The following is a 12,067-nucleotide window of genomic DNA, read 5'->3' as shown; positions in this document are numbered from 1 at the left end:
CTCCCTCTGCGCTGTGTGACTCTAAGGCCTGGATTTACACAACAAAGGAGACTGGCTCCGTTGTTGCAAAAATGACAGGAGAGGTGGAAATCTGGAGATTCCGCCTGCAAACACAAGCCGGAATGGGCCTGGGTCGGGATCTCCATATCATCGATCCTAGAATCCCTACAGGGCAGAAGAGGCCATTTGGACCATTGAATCTGCATTGACTCTGACTGAGTATCTTACCCAGGCCCTCTGCCTTGCTGTATCCCTAATCCACCTAACCTATACATCTTGGGACACTAAGGGGCAATTTAGCATGGCCAGTTCTCCTAAGCTGCACATCTCTGGATGGTGGGAGGAAACTGGAGTACCCGGAGGAAACCCATACAGACACGGGAAGAATGTGCAAACTCCACACAGTTACCCGAGGCTGCAATGGAACCAGGGTCCCTAGCGCTGAGGCAGAAGTGCTAACCACTGGGCCACTCACATGTACATTTTATGCAGGCAGCTGATCATATGATCGGTGAATGGGCCGACTAGAGGTGAGGCCACATTGGATTTGGTACTGGGAAATGAACCGGGCCAAGTGTTAGATTTGGTTGTGGGAGAGCAATTTGGAGATAGTGACCACAATTCGGTGTCTTTTGTAATTGCAATGGAGAGGGATAGGGCCGTACGGCAGGGCAAGGTTTACAATTGGGGGAGGGGTAATTATGATGCGATTAGGCAAGAATTAGGGGGCATAAGTTGGGAACAGAAACTGTCAGAGAAAGGAACTAATGAAAAGTGGAACTTTTTCAAGGAACAAATACTGGATGTCCTTGATAGGTATGTTCCTGTCAGGCAGGGAGGAAATGGCCGAGTGAGGGAACCGTGGTTCACAAAAGAGGTGGAATGTCTTGTGAAAAGGAAGAGGGAAGCTTATGTAGGGATGAGGAAACAAGGTTCAGATGGCTCGATTGAGGGTTACAAGTTAGCAAGGAATGAGCTGAAAAAGGGGCTTAGGAGAGCTAGGAGGGGACATGAGAAGTCCTTGGCGGGTCGGATCAAGGAAAACCCCAAGGCTTTTTACTCTTATGTGAGGAATAAAAGAATGACCAGGGTGAGGTTAGGGCCGGTCAAGGACAGTAGTGGGAACTTGTGTATGGAGTCAGTAGAGATAGGCGAGGTGATGAATGAATACTTTTCTTCAGTGTTCACCAAGGAGAGGGGCCATGTTTTTGAGGAAGAGAAGGTGTTACAGGCTAATAGGCTGGAGGAAATAGATGTTCGGAGGGAGGATGTCTTGGCAGTTTTGAATAAACTGAAGGTCGATAAGTCCCCTGGGCCTGATGAAATGTATCCTAGGATTCTGTGGGAGGCAAGGGATGAGATTGCAGAGCCTTTGGCGTTGATCTTTGGGTCCTCGCTGTCCACGGGGATGGTGCCAGAGGACTGGAGAATGGCGAATGTTGTTCCTCTGTTTAAGAAAGGGAATAGAAATGACCCTGGTAATTATAGACCGGTTAGTCTTACTTCGGTGGTTGGTAAATTGATGGAAAGGGTCCTTAGGGATGGGATTTACGACCATTTAGAAAGATGCGGATTAATCCGAGATAGTCAGCACGGATTCGTGAAGGGCAAGTCGTGCCTCACAAATTTGATAGAATTTTTTGAGGAGGTAACTAAGTGTGTTGATGAAGGTAGGGCAGTTGATGTCATATACATGGATTTTAGTAAGGCGTTTGATAAGGTCCCCCATGGTCGGCTTATGATGAAAGTGAGGAGGTGTGGGATAGAGGGAAAGTTGGCCGATTGGATAGGTAACTGGCTGTCTGACCGAAGACAGAGGGTGGTGGTCGATGGAAAATTTTCGGATTGGAGGCAGGTTGCTAGCGGTGTGCCGCAGGGATCAGTGCTTGGTCCTCTGCTCTTTGTGATTTTTATTAATGACTTAGAGGAGGGGGCTGAAGGGTGGATCAGTAAATTTGCTGATGACACCAAGATTGGTGGAGTAGTGGATGAGGTGGAGGGCTGTTGTAGGCTGCAAAGAGACATAGATAGGATGCAAAGCTGGGCTGAAAAATGGCAAATGGAGTTTAACCCTGATAAATGTGAGGTGATTCATTTTGGTAGGACAAATTTAAATGTGGATTACAGGGTCAAAGGTAGGGTTCTGAAGACTGTGGAGGAACAGAGAGATCTTGGGGTCCATATCCACAGATCTCTAAAGGTTGCCAGTCAAGTGGATAGAGCTGTGAAGAAGGCCTATAGTGTGTTAGCTTTTATTAACAGGGGGTTGGAGTTTAAGAGCCGTGGGGTTATGCTACAACTGTACAGGACCTTGGTGAGACCACATTTGGAATATTGTGTGCAGTTCTGGTCACCTCACTATAAGAAGGATGTGGAAGCGCTGGAAAGAGTGCAGAGGAGATTTACCAGGATGCTGCCTGGTTTGGAGGGTAGGTCATATGAGGAAAGGTTGAGGGAGCTAGGGCTGTTCTCTCTGGAGCGGAGGAGGCTGAGGGGAGACTTAATAGAGGTGTATAAAATGATGAAGGGGATAGATAGAGTGAACGTTCAAAGACTATTTCCTCGGGTGGATGGAGCTATTACAAGGGGGCATAACTATAGGGTTCGTGGTGGGAGATACAGGACGGATATCAGAGGTAGGTTCTTTACGCAGAGAGTGGTTGGGGTGTGGAATGGACTGCCTGCAGTGATAGTGGAGTCAGACACTTTAGAAACATTTAAGCGGTTATTGGATAGGCACATGGAGCACACCAGGATGATAGGGAGTGGGATAGCTTGATCTTGGTTTCAGATAAAGCTCGGCACAACATCGTGGGCCGAAGGGCCTGTTCTGTGCTGTACTGTTCTATGTTCCATGTTCTATAAATCAGCAGCTGCCTCCACTTGTGTCTAATTTTGGTGACCCATTTGTGTGAAACACGGTGAGCAGATTAGATCTGTTCTCGGTCTAAGCTTTATGGGTACCTCTTTGGACATGGTCCTGGATCACCTTTAAGGGTGTCAGGTGCGCTTTGGGGAGATCCCGCCCTAACATCATTGTGCATGTATCTACACCATATGGACTGAAGTGGTTCAAGGCGGCGGCTCACCACCACCTTCTCAAGGGCAATTAGGGATGGTCAATAAATGCCGGCCTAGCCACCAAAGCTCACATCCCTTGACTGAATAAAAAAACGTCAGGTGCCTTTGGGATTGTTAAAATTAGACATGAAATTGCATAAAATGTACGTAAACACGTTAACTGTCAAGATTATTGGAACTGTTCAAAATTGTCGAAATGAACCATCAAAAATAACTATTGAGCTGTTAAAGCCTTTATATTTCCTGTCCTTTAAATCTTTGATAAAAATGTCTAGTGTTTTTAAACAAAATCATTGCTTCTATTTCAGTCTGTTGACATAAGCCTGAGGGCCACCATTACCAGATTAGCGCTGCCTGACTGCTTTCATAACCTTATATTATTCCAAGTAGTTACACACTCTGGTACAATGGATTCCACTTTTTTTATAACTCATTATGCACATGAATGTAATGTTTGTTGTTACAATCTTATAAGGGATTATGTAGTTGAAGGAATGTAAAGGTACTAAATGGGGTTTTAGAAGTGAGAATTTGCCCATGGTGGATACTGGGTGAGTTGGTATGGTAGGTATAAGGGCAAAGGAGGTGAGGATGCTGGGCGTGGGGGGAATGGAGACTGAAGGGCTGTTTTATGGTTTGCTGTTTCTTTTAAACTTCAACACTGTACCAGAGCACAGAGGCAGGTCTTCCGCCCAGCGGCTTCGACACCTGGCAGCTCTCTACACTTGTTCCGGAGTCACCTTGACAGACTCCCAAAGAACGCTGCCACCCTTAAATTCCAACTTCCGGGTCATTTGAGTTGGGTTTTGCAGCCAGGAGAAGTCCTGACTCTGTTCTCTGACTGGGGAGCGAACATCCAAGCCTAAGAGTGTGCACTTTGAGGTAAGGCAGAAATAGTGAATCCTTTCTAAAAAGATTAGGATGAGTTTGCATGTTCAATATTTCTGTCTTTGAAGTTAACATAGAACATGGTATAACATTTCAAAAACTGTTTCACATTAAATGCAGGTGAAGAGGAAGATACGAGAGCTTTTTGCACAGCGCCTTACATTGCCAGACCTCATCATGAGCAAGTTTCTCACTCAGGTGATTCAAGCCTATTTTTCTTTTTTTTAAAAACTTGTATTTAATTTATTCTTAACTTTGATGTTGCCTGTTTGTAAGTGTAACTGAGCCACTCGATATTGAGTTTGATTTGATTTATTATTGTCACATATATTAGCATACAGTGAAAAGTATTGTTTATTGCATGCTATACAGACAAAGCATACCATTCATAGAGAAGGAAACAAGAGTGTGCAGAATTTAGTGTTACAGTCATGGCTAGGGTGTAGGGAAAGATCAACTTAGTGCGAGGTAGGTTCATTGAGTTGAGTTGAGTCCATTAAGTTGTTAGAGACGAAGGGCAGAATTTTACCAAAATTTGTCAGAGTGTCAGGCTCTGACTGAAAACCAACGTGCATCTTTCCAGATAGAGAGGCTGGATAGACTGGGACTTTTTTTCTTTAGAGCATAGGAGGCTTAGGGGGTGATCTTATAGAGGTCTATAAAATAATGAGGGGCATAGATCAGCTAGATAGTATCTTTTCACAAAGATAGGGGAGTCTAAAACTAGAAGGCATAGGTTTAAGGTGATAGCGGAGAGATACAAAAGGGTCCAGAGGGGCAATTCTTTCACACAGAGGGTGGTGAGTGTCTGGAACAAGCTGCCAGAGGCAGGTACAATTTTGTCTTTTAAAAAACATTTAGACAGTTACATGGGTAAGATGGGTATCGAGGGATGTGGGCCAAACGTGGGTAATTGGGACTAGCTTAGTCGTTTTAAAAAAAGGGGCGGCATGGACAAGTTGGACCGAAAGGCCTGTTTCCATGCTGTAATCCTCTATGACTCTATGAGATGCACAGCTGAGTTTTCAGATCGGACTTTCTGGCACAGAAAACCTGGGGGTATGGTTTATGCTGTCATTCTGGTGGCAAGGCTGGCCCCATAGAGATCAGGGCGCAAAGGTGGAATTAAACACCACCCACGGACACAGAGGACCCACCCCCCACCACTGAGGTATCGAGGGCTCTTCTTCTCCCCCCATCACTCACACGCACATCGGGAAGCATTCTCCCCCTCTCCCCACCACTGCAGCAGTATCGCGGGCATGGTTCCCCCCCTCACTGCAACCCTCTTCTCAGGCATCTGCCCCCCCCCACCACACATAAGGGGAACCTCCCCAATGGGGGTCCCCAGAGGGCCTTCCCCTGGCACTGCCCCCCCCCCCCCCCCCCCCCCCCGGCATGTCCCTCTCTCCCAGGAGGCTATACTTTCCTTGGCGCCCCCAGGCGGGATCCCCTCAACTGAATCCCATTCTTACAAAGCCGTTGTGACGTCACGTCGGCAAGATATGAATATTCAATAAGGGGGGGATGATGTGGTGGGGAGGCTTGTTAATAATATTTAAATGCATAAAAATGTATTTAAATAAGGTTTCCACTCTGTCACTAGCGAGGGGCAGGGAAAATCGCCAGTGCGAATCTCGTTTCCCACTCTCGCAGGATTTGGTGCTGCGTCACCATTTATGCTCGTGGCAGAGATGGGCTCAAAATTCGACCCTTAGATACTGCAGTACCCATCTCACTGTTCTTTACCTCTCTCTTAGCATTGCTGTGGTCTCCTGGCCATCCAAGTACCATAAAAATCTCTCCAAGATATATATCTCCACCGTGTTACTCCCTCAGAATGCTGCCAGTGATTTGTCACCCTCGGTGAGTTTGTCCACTATGACAACCTATCATGCTCTCAGTCTCTCTTAGGAGTTCACCGCACTTCTATACTCTCTTAATCTCTCCCTGCATATAAACTCCCTGACTCATATTCATGACTACTCCCTCGACCTTGCAATCTCACTTGGCCCTAATACGCCTATCATGTTAATCACGGATAAAGTGATATCATTTTCTTATATCACTCTCCACCCACATCCCTCTGCTCTACCCCTCCACCCTTACAACTGCCACCAATCCTATCTTTCAACCCTGCAGAAAAGCTCTCTCCCAATTCAGTTACCTTTTCAAGATCTGAATTGTCGAGCCTTTGGCCTGATATTCACAATTCTGCAGCTGCTGATCTGTTCACTCACAACCTCATGATGCCCCATTAAAACCACTGGCCTTTCTCAACCCTGGTTGTACCCCCGGGGTAAAGCACTCCTCTCTTGTATTTCAAGACTCAAATTAATATGACAGATCACAGGCTGGTCTACATAGAAATCATAGAAACCCTACAGTGCAGAAGGAGGCCATTTGGCCCATCGAGTCTGCACCGACCACAATCCCACCCAGGCCCTACCCTCACATATTTACCCGCTAACCCTCTAACCTACACATCCCAGGACTCTAAGGGGCAATTTTTAACCTGGGCAATCAACCTAACCCGCACATCTTTGGACTGTGGGAGGAAACCGGAGCACCCGGAGGAAACCCACGCAGACACGAGGAGAATGTGCAAACTCCACACAGACAGTGACCCGAGCCGGGAATCGAACCCAGGACCCTGGAGCTGTGAAGCAGCAGTGCTAACCACTGTGCTACCGTGCCGCCCTTAGATACTGCAGTAGATAAAGCACTCTCGGGTCCTGCTTCTCATTTGCCAAGAATGCTCACTATTCCAGGACTGGACTGGAAAGCAAAGCTAACCTCTGATTTATTTTCTCTACCACAAGCCGTCTCCTTAAACACCTCACCTCCAACAATGTAGAGGAGCTCGTGGATTTATTTGTCATTAAAATTAAGATAATCTGATCAGCTGCCTTTGCCAGCTCGCCACACCATCAAGTCTATCTTCAAGGTCCTCCCCCACCATAGAACTTAACTCAAGTCTTTCTCTCCTATCTACCCTCATGCTCTCCAAGCTCATCTTCTGTTGGAATCACCTTTGGCTCCCTCGACCCTAGTCCCACTAACTGCTGAGCACCCCGCATCCCTTCCATGTTAATTGTTATTGCGAATGGTTCCCCCTCCTCAAATACTGTCCTACCCTCCTTCAGATCTGCCATCGTCACTCCTCTGCTCATAAAACCTTAGGCCCAGTCTCCAAAAGCCCCTCAACAGAAAATCTTTCCTCTCAAGCTTTTCAGTGATGCTGTTGCCTCCCAAAGCCAGACCCATCTTTCTTGGAACTCCATCTTTGTATTCCTCAACATAGCATTCTGTCTCGGTAACAGAACCCAAATGGCACTATTCAACGTCACAAATGATAGTTTCCGACTTTCACACTGATTTCCTATCCCTCCTCTTCCTTTTTGAGCTGTTTGTAACCTTTGGTAGAGTTGACTCCACCATCCTTTTCCAATGATTCTCCATCCTTCCCCAATATGTCTCTCCCCGCTTCCCCCCACAAACCCTACTAACTTACATCCCTGGAAAAAATACTCTCCAAATTTGCTTATAGTTGCACTTTCAAAATGTGAATTGTCCAGCCTTGGGCCCTCGGGTTTGACTGCAGTTACTTGGTTTCTTATTTATTCTATTTCAGTCAGAGAATCAGCTGCAATTGTTTCTTTTCCTCTTTCTGTCCCGTTGCCTCTGGTATCCCCCAAAGCTCTATTCTCGGCCTCTTCCTATTTCTCATTCACATGTTGCCCCATTGCAACATCGTTCACAAACACAATACCAGTGTCCAAATGTACAGTGACGACACCCAGTTCTACCTCATGACCAGCTCCCTTCACCATCTCAAAACTGTCAAACTGTACATGTGACGTACATTACTGCATGAGCAGAAATCAAATATAATTGAATATCAGGAAGACTAGAACCACAGACTCTTGTTAACTGACTACTGAATCTGTTCCTCTTCCTGGTAATTGTCTGAGGCCGATTCAGACTGTATGCAACATTGTTGTCATAATTGATCCGAGTTGAGCTTCTGACCACACATCCATGCCATCATTAAGGCACCCCGGGTGGCACAGTGGTTAGCACTGCTGCCTCAGAGCACCAGGGACCCAGGTTCAATTCCGGCCTCAGGTGACTGTCTGTGCGGAGTTTGCACGTTCTCCCTGTGTCTGCGTGCGTTTCCTCCAGGTGCTCCGGTTTCCTCCCAAACTCCAAAGATGTGTGGGTTAGGCGAATTGGCCATGCTAAATTGACCCTTAGCTCCTACTCCCGGCTTACAAGCAAAAACTGAAGCGGGAGAATCTACCAAAGAAAGTTGTGCAATGTTGGTCTGAGGAATCAGATGATCTCCTACGGGACTGCTTAGAGTCAGCAGACTGGTCAGTATTTAAAAACTCCGCGACCAGTCTGAATGAGTACGCCACTACAGTAACTGACTTCATTAGTAAGTATGTAGAAGACTCTGTGCCAAAGGAGCAAATCTGCGTGTTTCCCAACCGGAAATCATGGATGAACAGGGATGTCCACTGCCTGCTGAATTCCAGGTCTGAGGCGTTCAAGTCAGGCTGACCTATATAAGAAAGCCAGACACGATCTAAGGAAATCCATCAAAGATGCCAAAAGACAGTACCGGACCAAGCTAGAATCCCACGCTAGCCACGTTTTGAGCAAGAGGTCAGCGAGAGCATGCCCTTCATTCCGGATGTCTCGGCCGAACCCATATCCGAGGTCATCATTGCCGACATCAGAGTAGCCTTCTCAAAAGTCAACCCATGGAAAGCGACTGGTACCCGGACGAGCACGCAGATCCTGTGCGGACCAGCTGGGGTGGAGATATTCACAGACATCTTCAATTCTCTTTACACCAATCTGAGGTCCCCACCTGCTTCAAAAAGACGACCATCAACCTGGTACCACAGAAAAGCCAGGCAGCGCGCCTTAATGACTATTGTCCGGTGGCTCTCACATCTATCATTATGAAGTGCTTCGAAAGGCTAGTTGCAGCACAAATCAATTCCAGCCTCCCGGACTACCTGGAAACATTACAGTTCGCCTACCGCCACAACAGGTCCACAGCAGATGGCATCTCTCTGGCCCTGCACTCAACCCTGGAACAGCTCAATAACAAGGACATCTGTTCATAGACTATAGCTCAGCCTTTAACACCATTATTCCTACAAGACTCATCTTCAAGCTTTGTGGTCTGGGGCTGAGCTTCTCCCTCTACAACTGGATCCTAGACTTCCTAACCCACAGACCGCAGTCAGTAAGAATGGGCAACAACACCACCTCCACGATCATCCTCAACACTGGTGCTCCGCAAGGCTGTGTCCTCAGCCCCTTACTATACTCCTTATACTAGGCCAAATTCCCCTCCAACTCGATTTTCAAGTGTGCTGATGACACCACCATTGTGGGTTGATCTCAGACAATAATGAGACAAAGTAGAGGAAAGAGATAGAGAATCTGGTGAACTGCTCTCCCTCAATGTTAACAAAACGAAGCAGTCATCGACTTCAGGAAGCGTAGTGAACATGCCCCTGTCTACAGTAGAAGCAGAAATGGTCGAGAGCTTCAGGTTTTTGGGTGTCCAAATCAGCAACCTCTCCTGGTCCCCCCTTGCTGACACTATAGTTAAGAAAGCCAACCAACGCCTCTACTTTCTCAGGAGACTAAGGAAATTTGGCATGTCTGCTACAATCTCACCAACTTTTACAGATGTACCATAGAAAGCATTCTTTCTGGTTGTATCACAGCTTGATATGGCTTCTGCCCTGCCCAAGACCGCAAGGAACTACAAAAGGTCATGAATGTAGCCCAATCCGTCACGCAAATCAACCTCCTATCTATTGATTCTGTCTGCAGTTCCCGCTGCCTTGGCAAAGCAGCCAGCATAATTAAGGACGCCACGCACCCCGGACATTCTCTCTTGCACCTTCTTCTGTCGGGAAAAAGATACAAAAGTCTGAGGTCACATACCAACCGACTCAAGAACAGCTTCTTCCCTGCTGCCATCAGAATTTTGAATGGACCTACCTTGCATTCAGTTGATCTTTCTCTACACCCTATCTATGAATGTAACACTACATTCTGCACTCTCTCCTTTCCTATGTGTGGTATGTTTTGTCTGTTTAGCGTGCAAGAAACAATACTTTTCACTCTATACTAATACATGTGACAATAATAAATCACATCAGATGGATTAGCAGGATAAATACAGGGAGTTACATAGGGCCTGGGTGGGATTGTTATCGGTACAGGCTCGATGGGCCGCATGGCCTCCTTCTGCACTGTAGGGATTCTATGAACTACATTTGCTATATTTCTATCCACTCCGACTTGTTTTTGCTATTCTTCATTATCCAAATTCTTCATTGCAGTTTTCTGTGCCCGTAACAGCGACATTAAAAGAAGATGATATTCCTCTATTGTTCTTTTGAGATTCTTTGGACACTCCTTTCATCAGAAAAGGATGTGAGGCATGAGCACTACTTGTATAGATCAGAAATTTGCTTGGGGTATTTCCTTCTCTTGCTGTAACGGTGATGGAACTTGAAGGGAACCCCCATTTATACACAAAACAGGATTTCAACTGAAGTTGCCAAAGGTGGGGAAAATCTCAAGAGGAAAGTTCTGGCCCTGGCCTTTAGCAAATATTTATATAAAGTGGGTTAAACTTCCCAAGACAGTCCCCTGCTAAGTAGTAGATTGGTAATTACAGTGCAAAATGAGAAGGTGTTTTGCAGAATGGGGAACAATTTACTAGCTTTGTTTGGCTAACAGCTCCCTGCTGCTGGAATGCTGGATTTCTTGGGGTAGGGTAGGTGAAAGAGGCCTTCAACATTTAGAACACAGGGGCATCACGCAAGTCCACCAGCAGAAGGCACAGTGGTTAGCACTGCTGTCTCACTGCGCCAGGGACCCGGGTTCGATTCCTGGCTTGGGTCACTGTCTGTGCGGAGTCTGCATGTTCTCCTCATGTCTGCGTGTGTTTCCTCCGGTTGTTCCAGTTTCCTCCCACAGTCTGAAAGACATGCTGGTTAGGTGCATTGGCCATGCTAAATTCTCCCTCAGTGTACCCGAACAGGCGCCGGAGTGTGGTGACTAGTGGATTTTGACAGTAACTTCATTGCCGTGTTAATGCAAACCGACTTGTGACACAAATAAATAAACTTTAAGACTGCAACAGGTCTGAAACACTTTACTGAATGATTGGCCAGGGCACAGATTTTGTGCAAATAGAAGTTATTCTAACTGTCGCAAGTGATTCTCATCAAACTCACTGTTCTGTCTTTATTTTCCCCACCAGCTTTCCTTGTCAAATTAAGAAAATTTAGACCTGCCCCTTTATATTCTACTCGACACAACAGTGGAAAAAATACCTAGGAGCTGTGGAATCGTGAAGATTGAATGTGTTGTTAAGTTCTAAGCTGTACTCAGTCACTATGATAAACAAAATAAAAAGTGTATTTTCTTATTTATTCATGCAGCTTATATTGTGATACTTTTACATTTTTAAGTATTTACAGTGTGGCAGGATAAAAGATAACAAAAACAATATTAAAGAATCATTTGAACATAAAAAGGCGAGCAAAATAGTTTCATGTTAATAAAGAACTACATGTTTCTCAGTAAACAGGTAGCAAAGGACTTTGAAATAGCAACCATACAACATAAAAGAGATTTTAAAAGCTATTAGAAGCACCAAGGCCAAAATCCAGCCTTCCTGTTTCAATCTATTGGTCACTATACATTACCAGAATATTTTGACCACTCGTTTACAATGGTAGTGACTGTATGGTCATGAAAATTCCTGATGTAAGTTTTAACAACCTATTTAATATTTTTGTGGGGTTCAAGGTCGAGTCTTCATTTATACCAATGCCACTTGTTAGTCCCCTTATTTTTTCTTGATGTTCTTACTGGAAGGTCAATATCAGTGCTGTCGGATATGTGGACTCAGTGAAAAATGGTCTTCAGTTGATTACTGACCATGTGTATATGCCTTCTATAACTGCATGTACAAGGTACTGAAATTTACAGCAACTAATATCAACTATTTGTCACAAATTCAGTATGTTTTCCAGTTCCACAAACTGAA

At 45.6% G+C, this 12,067-nt stretch overlaps 1 protein-coding gene across 2 annotated transcripts in view; it reads left to right on the top strand.

The window, feature by feature from the left end:
• LOC144494068 (tRNA (adenine(58)-N(1))-methyltransferase, mitochondrial-like) overlaps nt 1–11,448 on the top strand; it is a 45,835-nt gene extending 34,387 nt beyond the window's left edge. Inside the window, exons 6-7 of one of the 2 annotated variants that reach the window (XM_078213645.1) lie at nt 4,090–4,167; nt 11,276–11,448. In XM_078213645.1, the coding sequence (XP_078069771.1) occupies nt 4,090–4,167; nt 11,276–11,352 (155 nt within the window). In that variant the 3' untranslated portion in view covers nt 11,353–11,448. The remainder of the gene's footprint in view (nt 1–4,089; nt 4,168–11,275) is intronic. The other variant, XM_078213646.1, reaches the window with a different exon arrangement.
• Nucleotides 11,449–12,067: the final 619 nt, after the last annotated feature.

Source organism: Mustelus asterias, chromosome 5, assembly GCF_964213995.1.
Source record: "Mustelus asterias chromosome 5, sMusAst1.hap1.1, whole genome shotgun sequence".
Taxonomy (NCBI): Eukaryota; Metazoa; Chordata; class Chondrichthyes; order Carcharhiniformes; family Triakidae; genus Mustelus; species Mustelus asterias.
The sequence above is the reverse complement of the archived record's forward strand: the minus strand, read 5'-3'. Positions and strand labels throughout refer to the sequence as shown.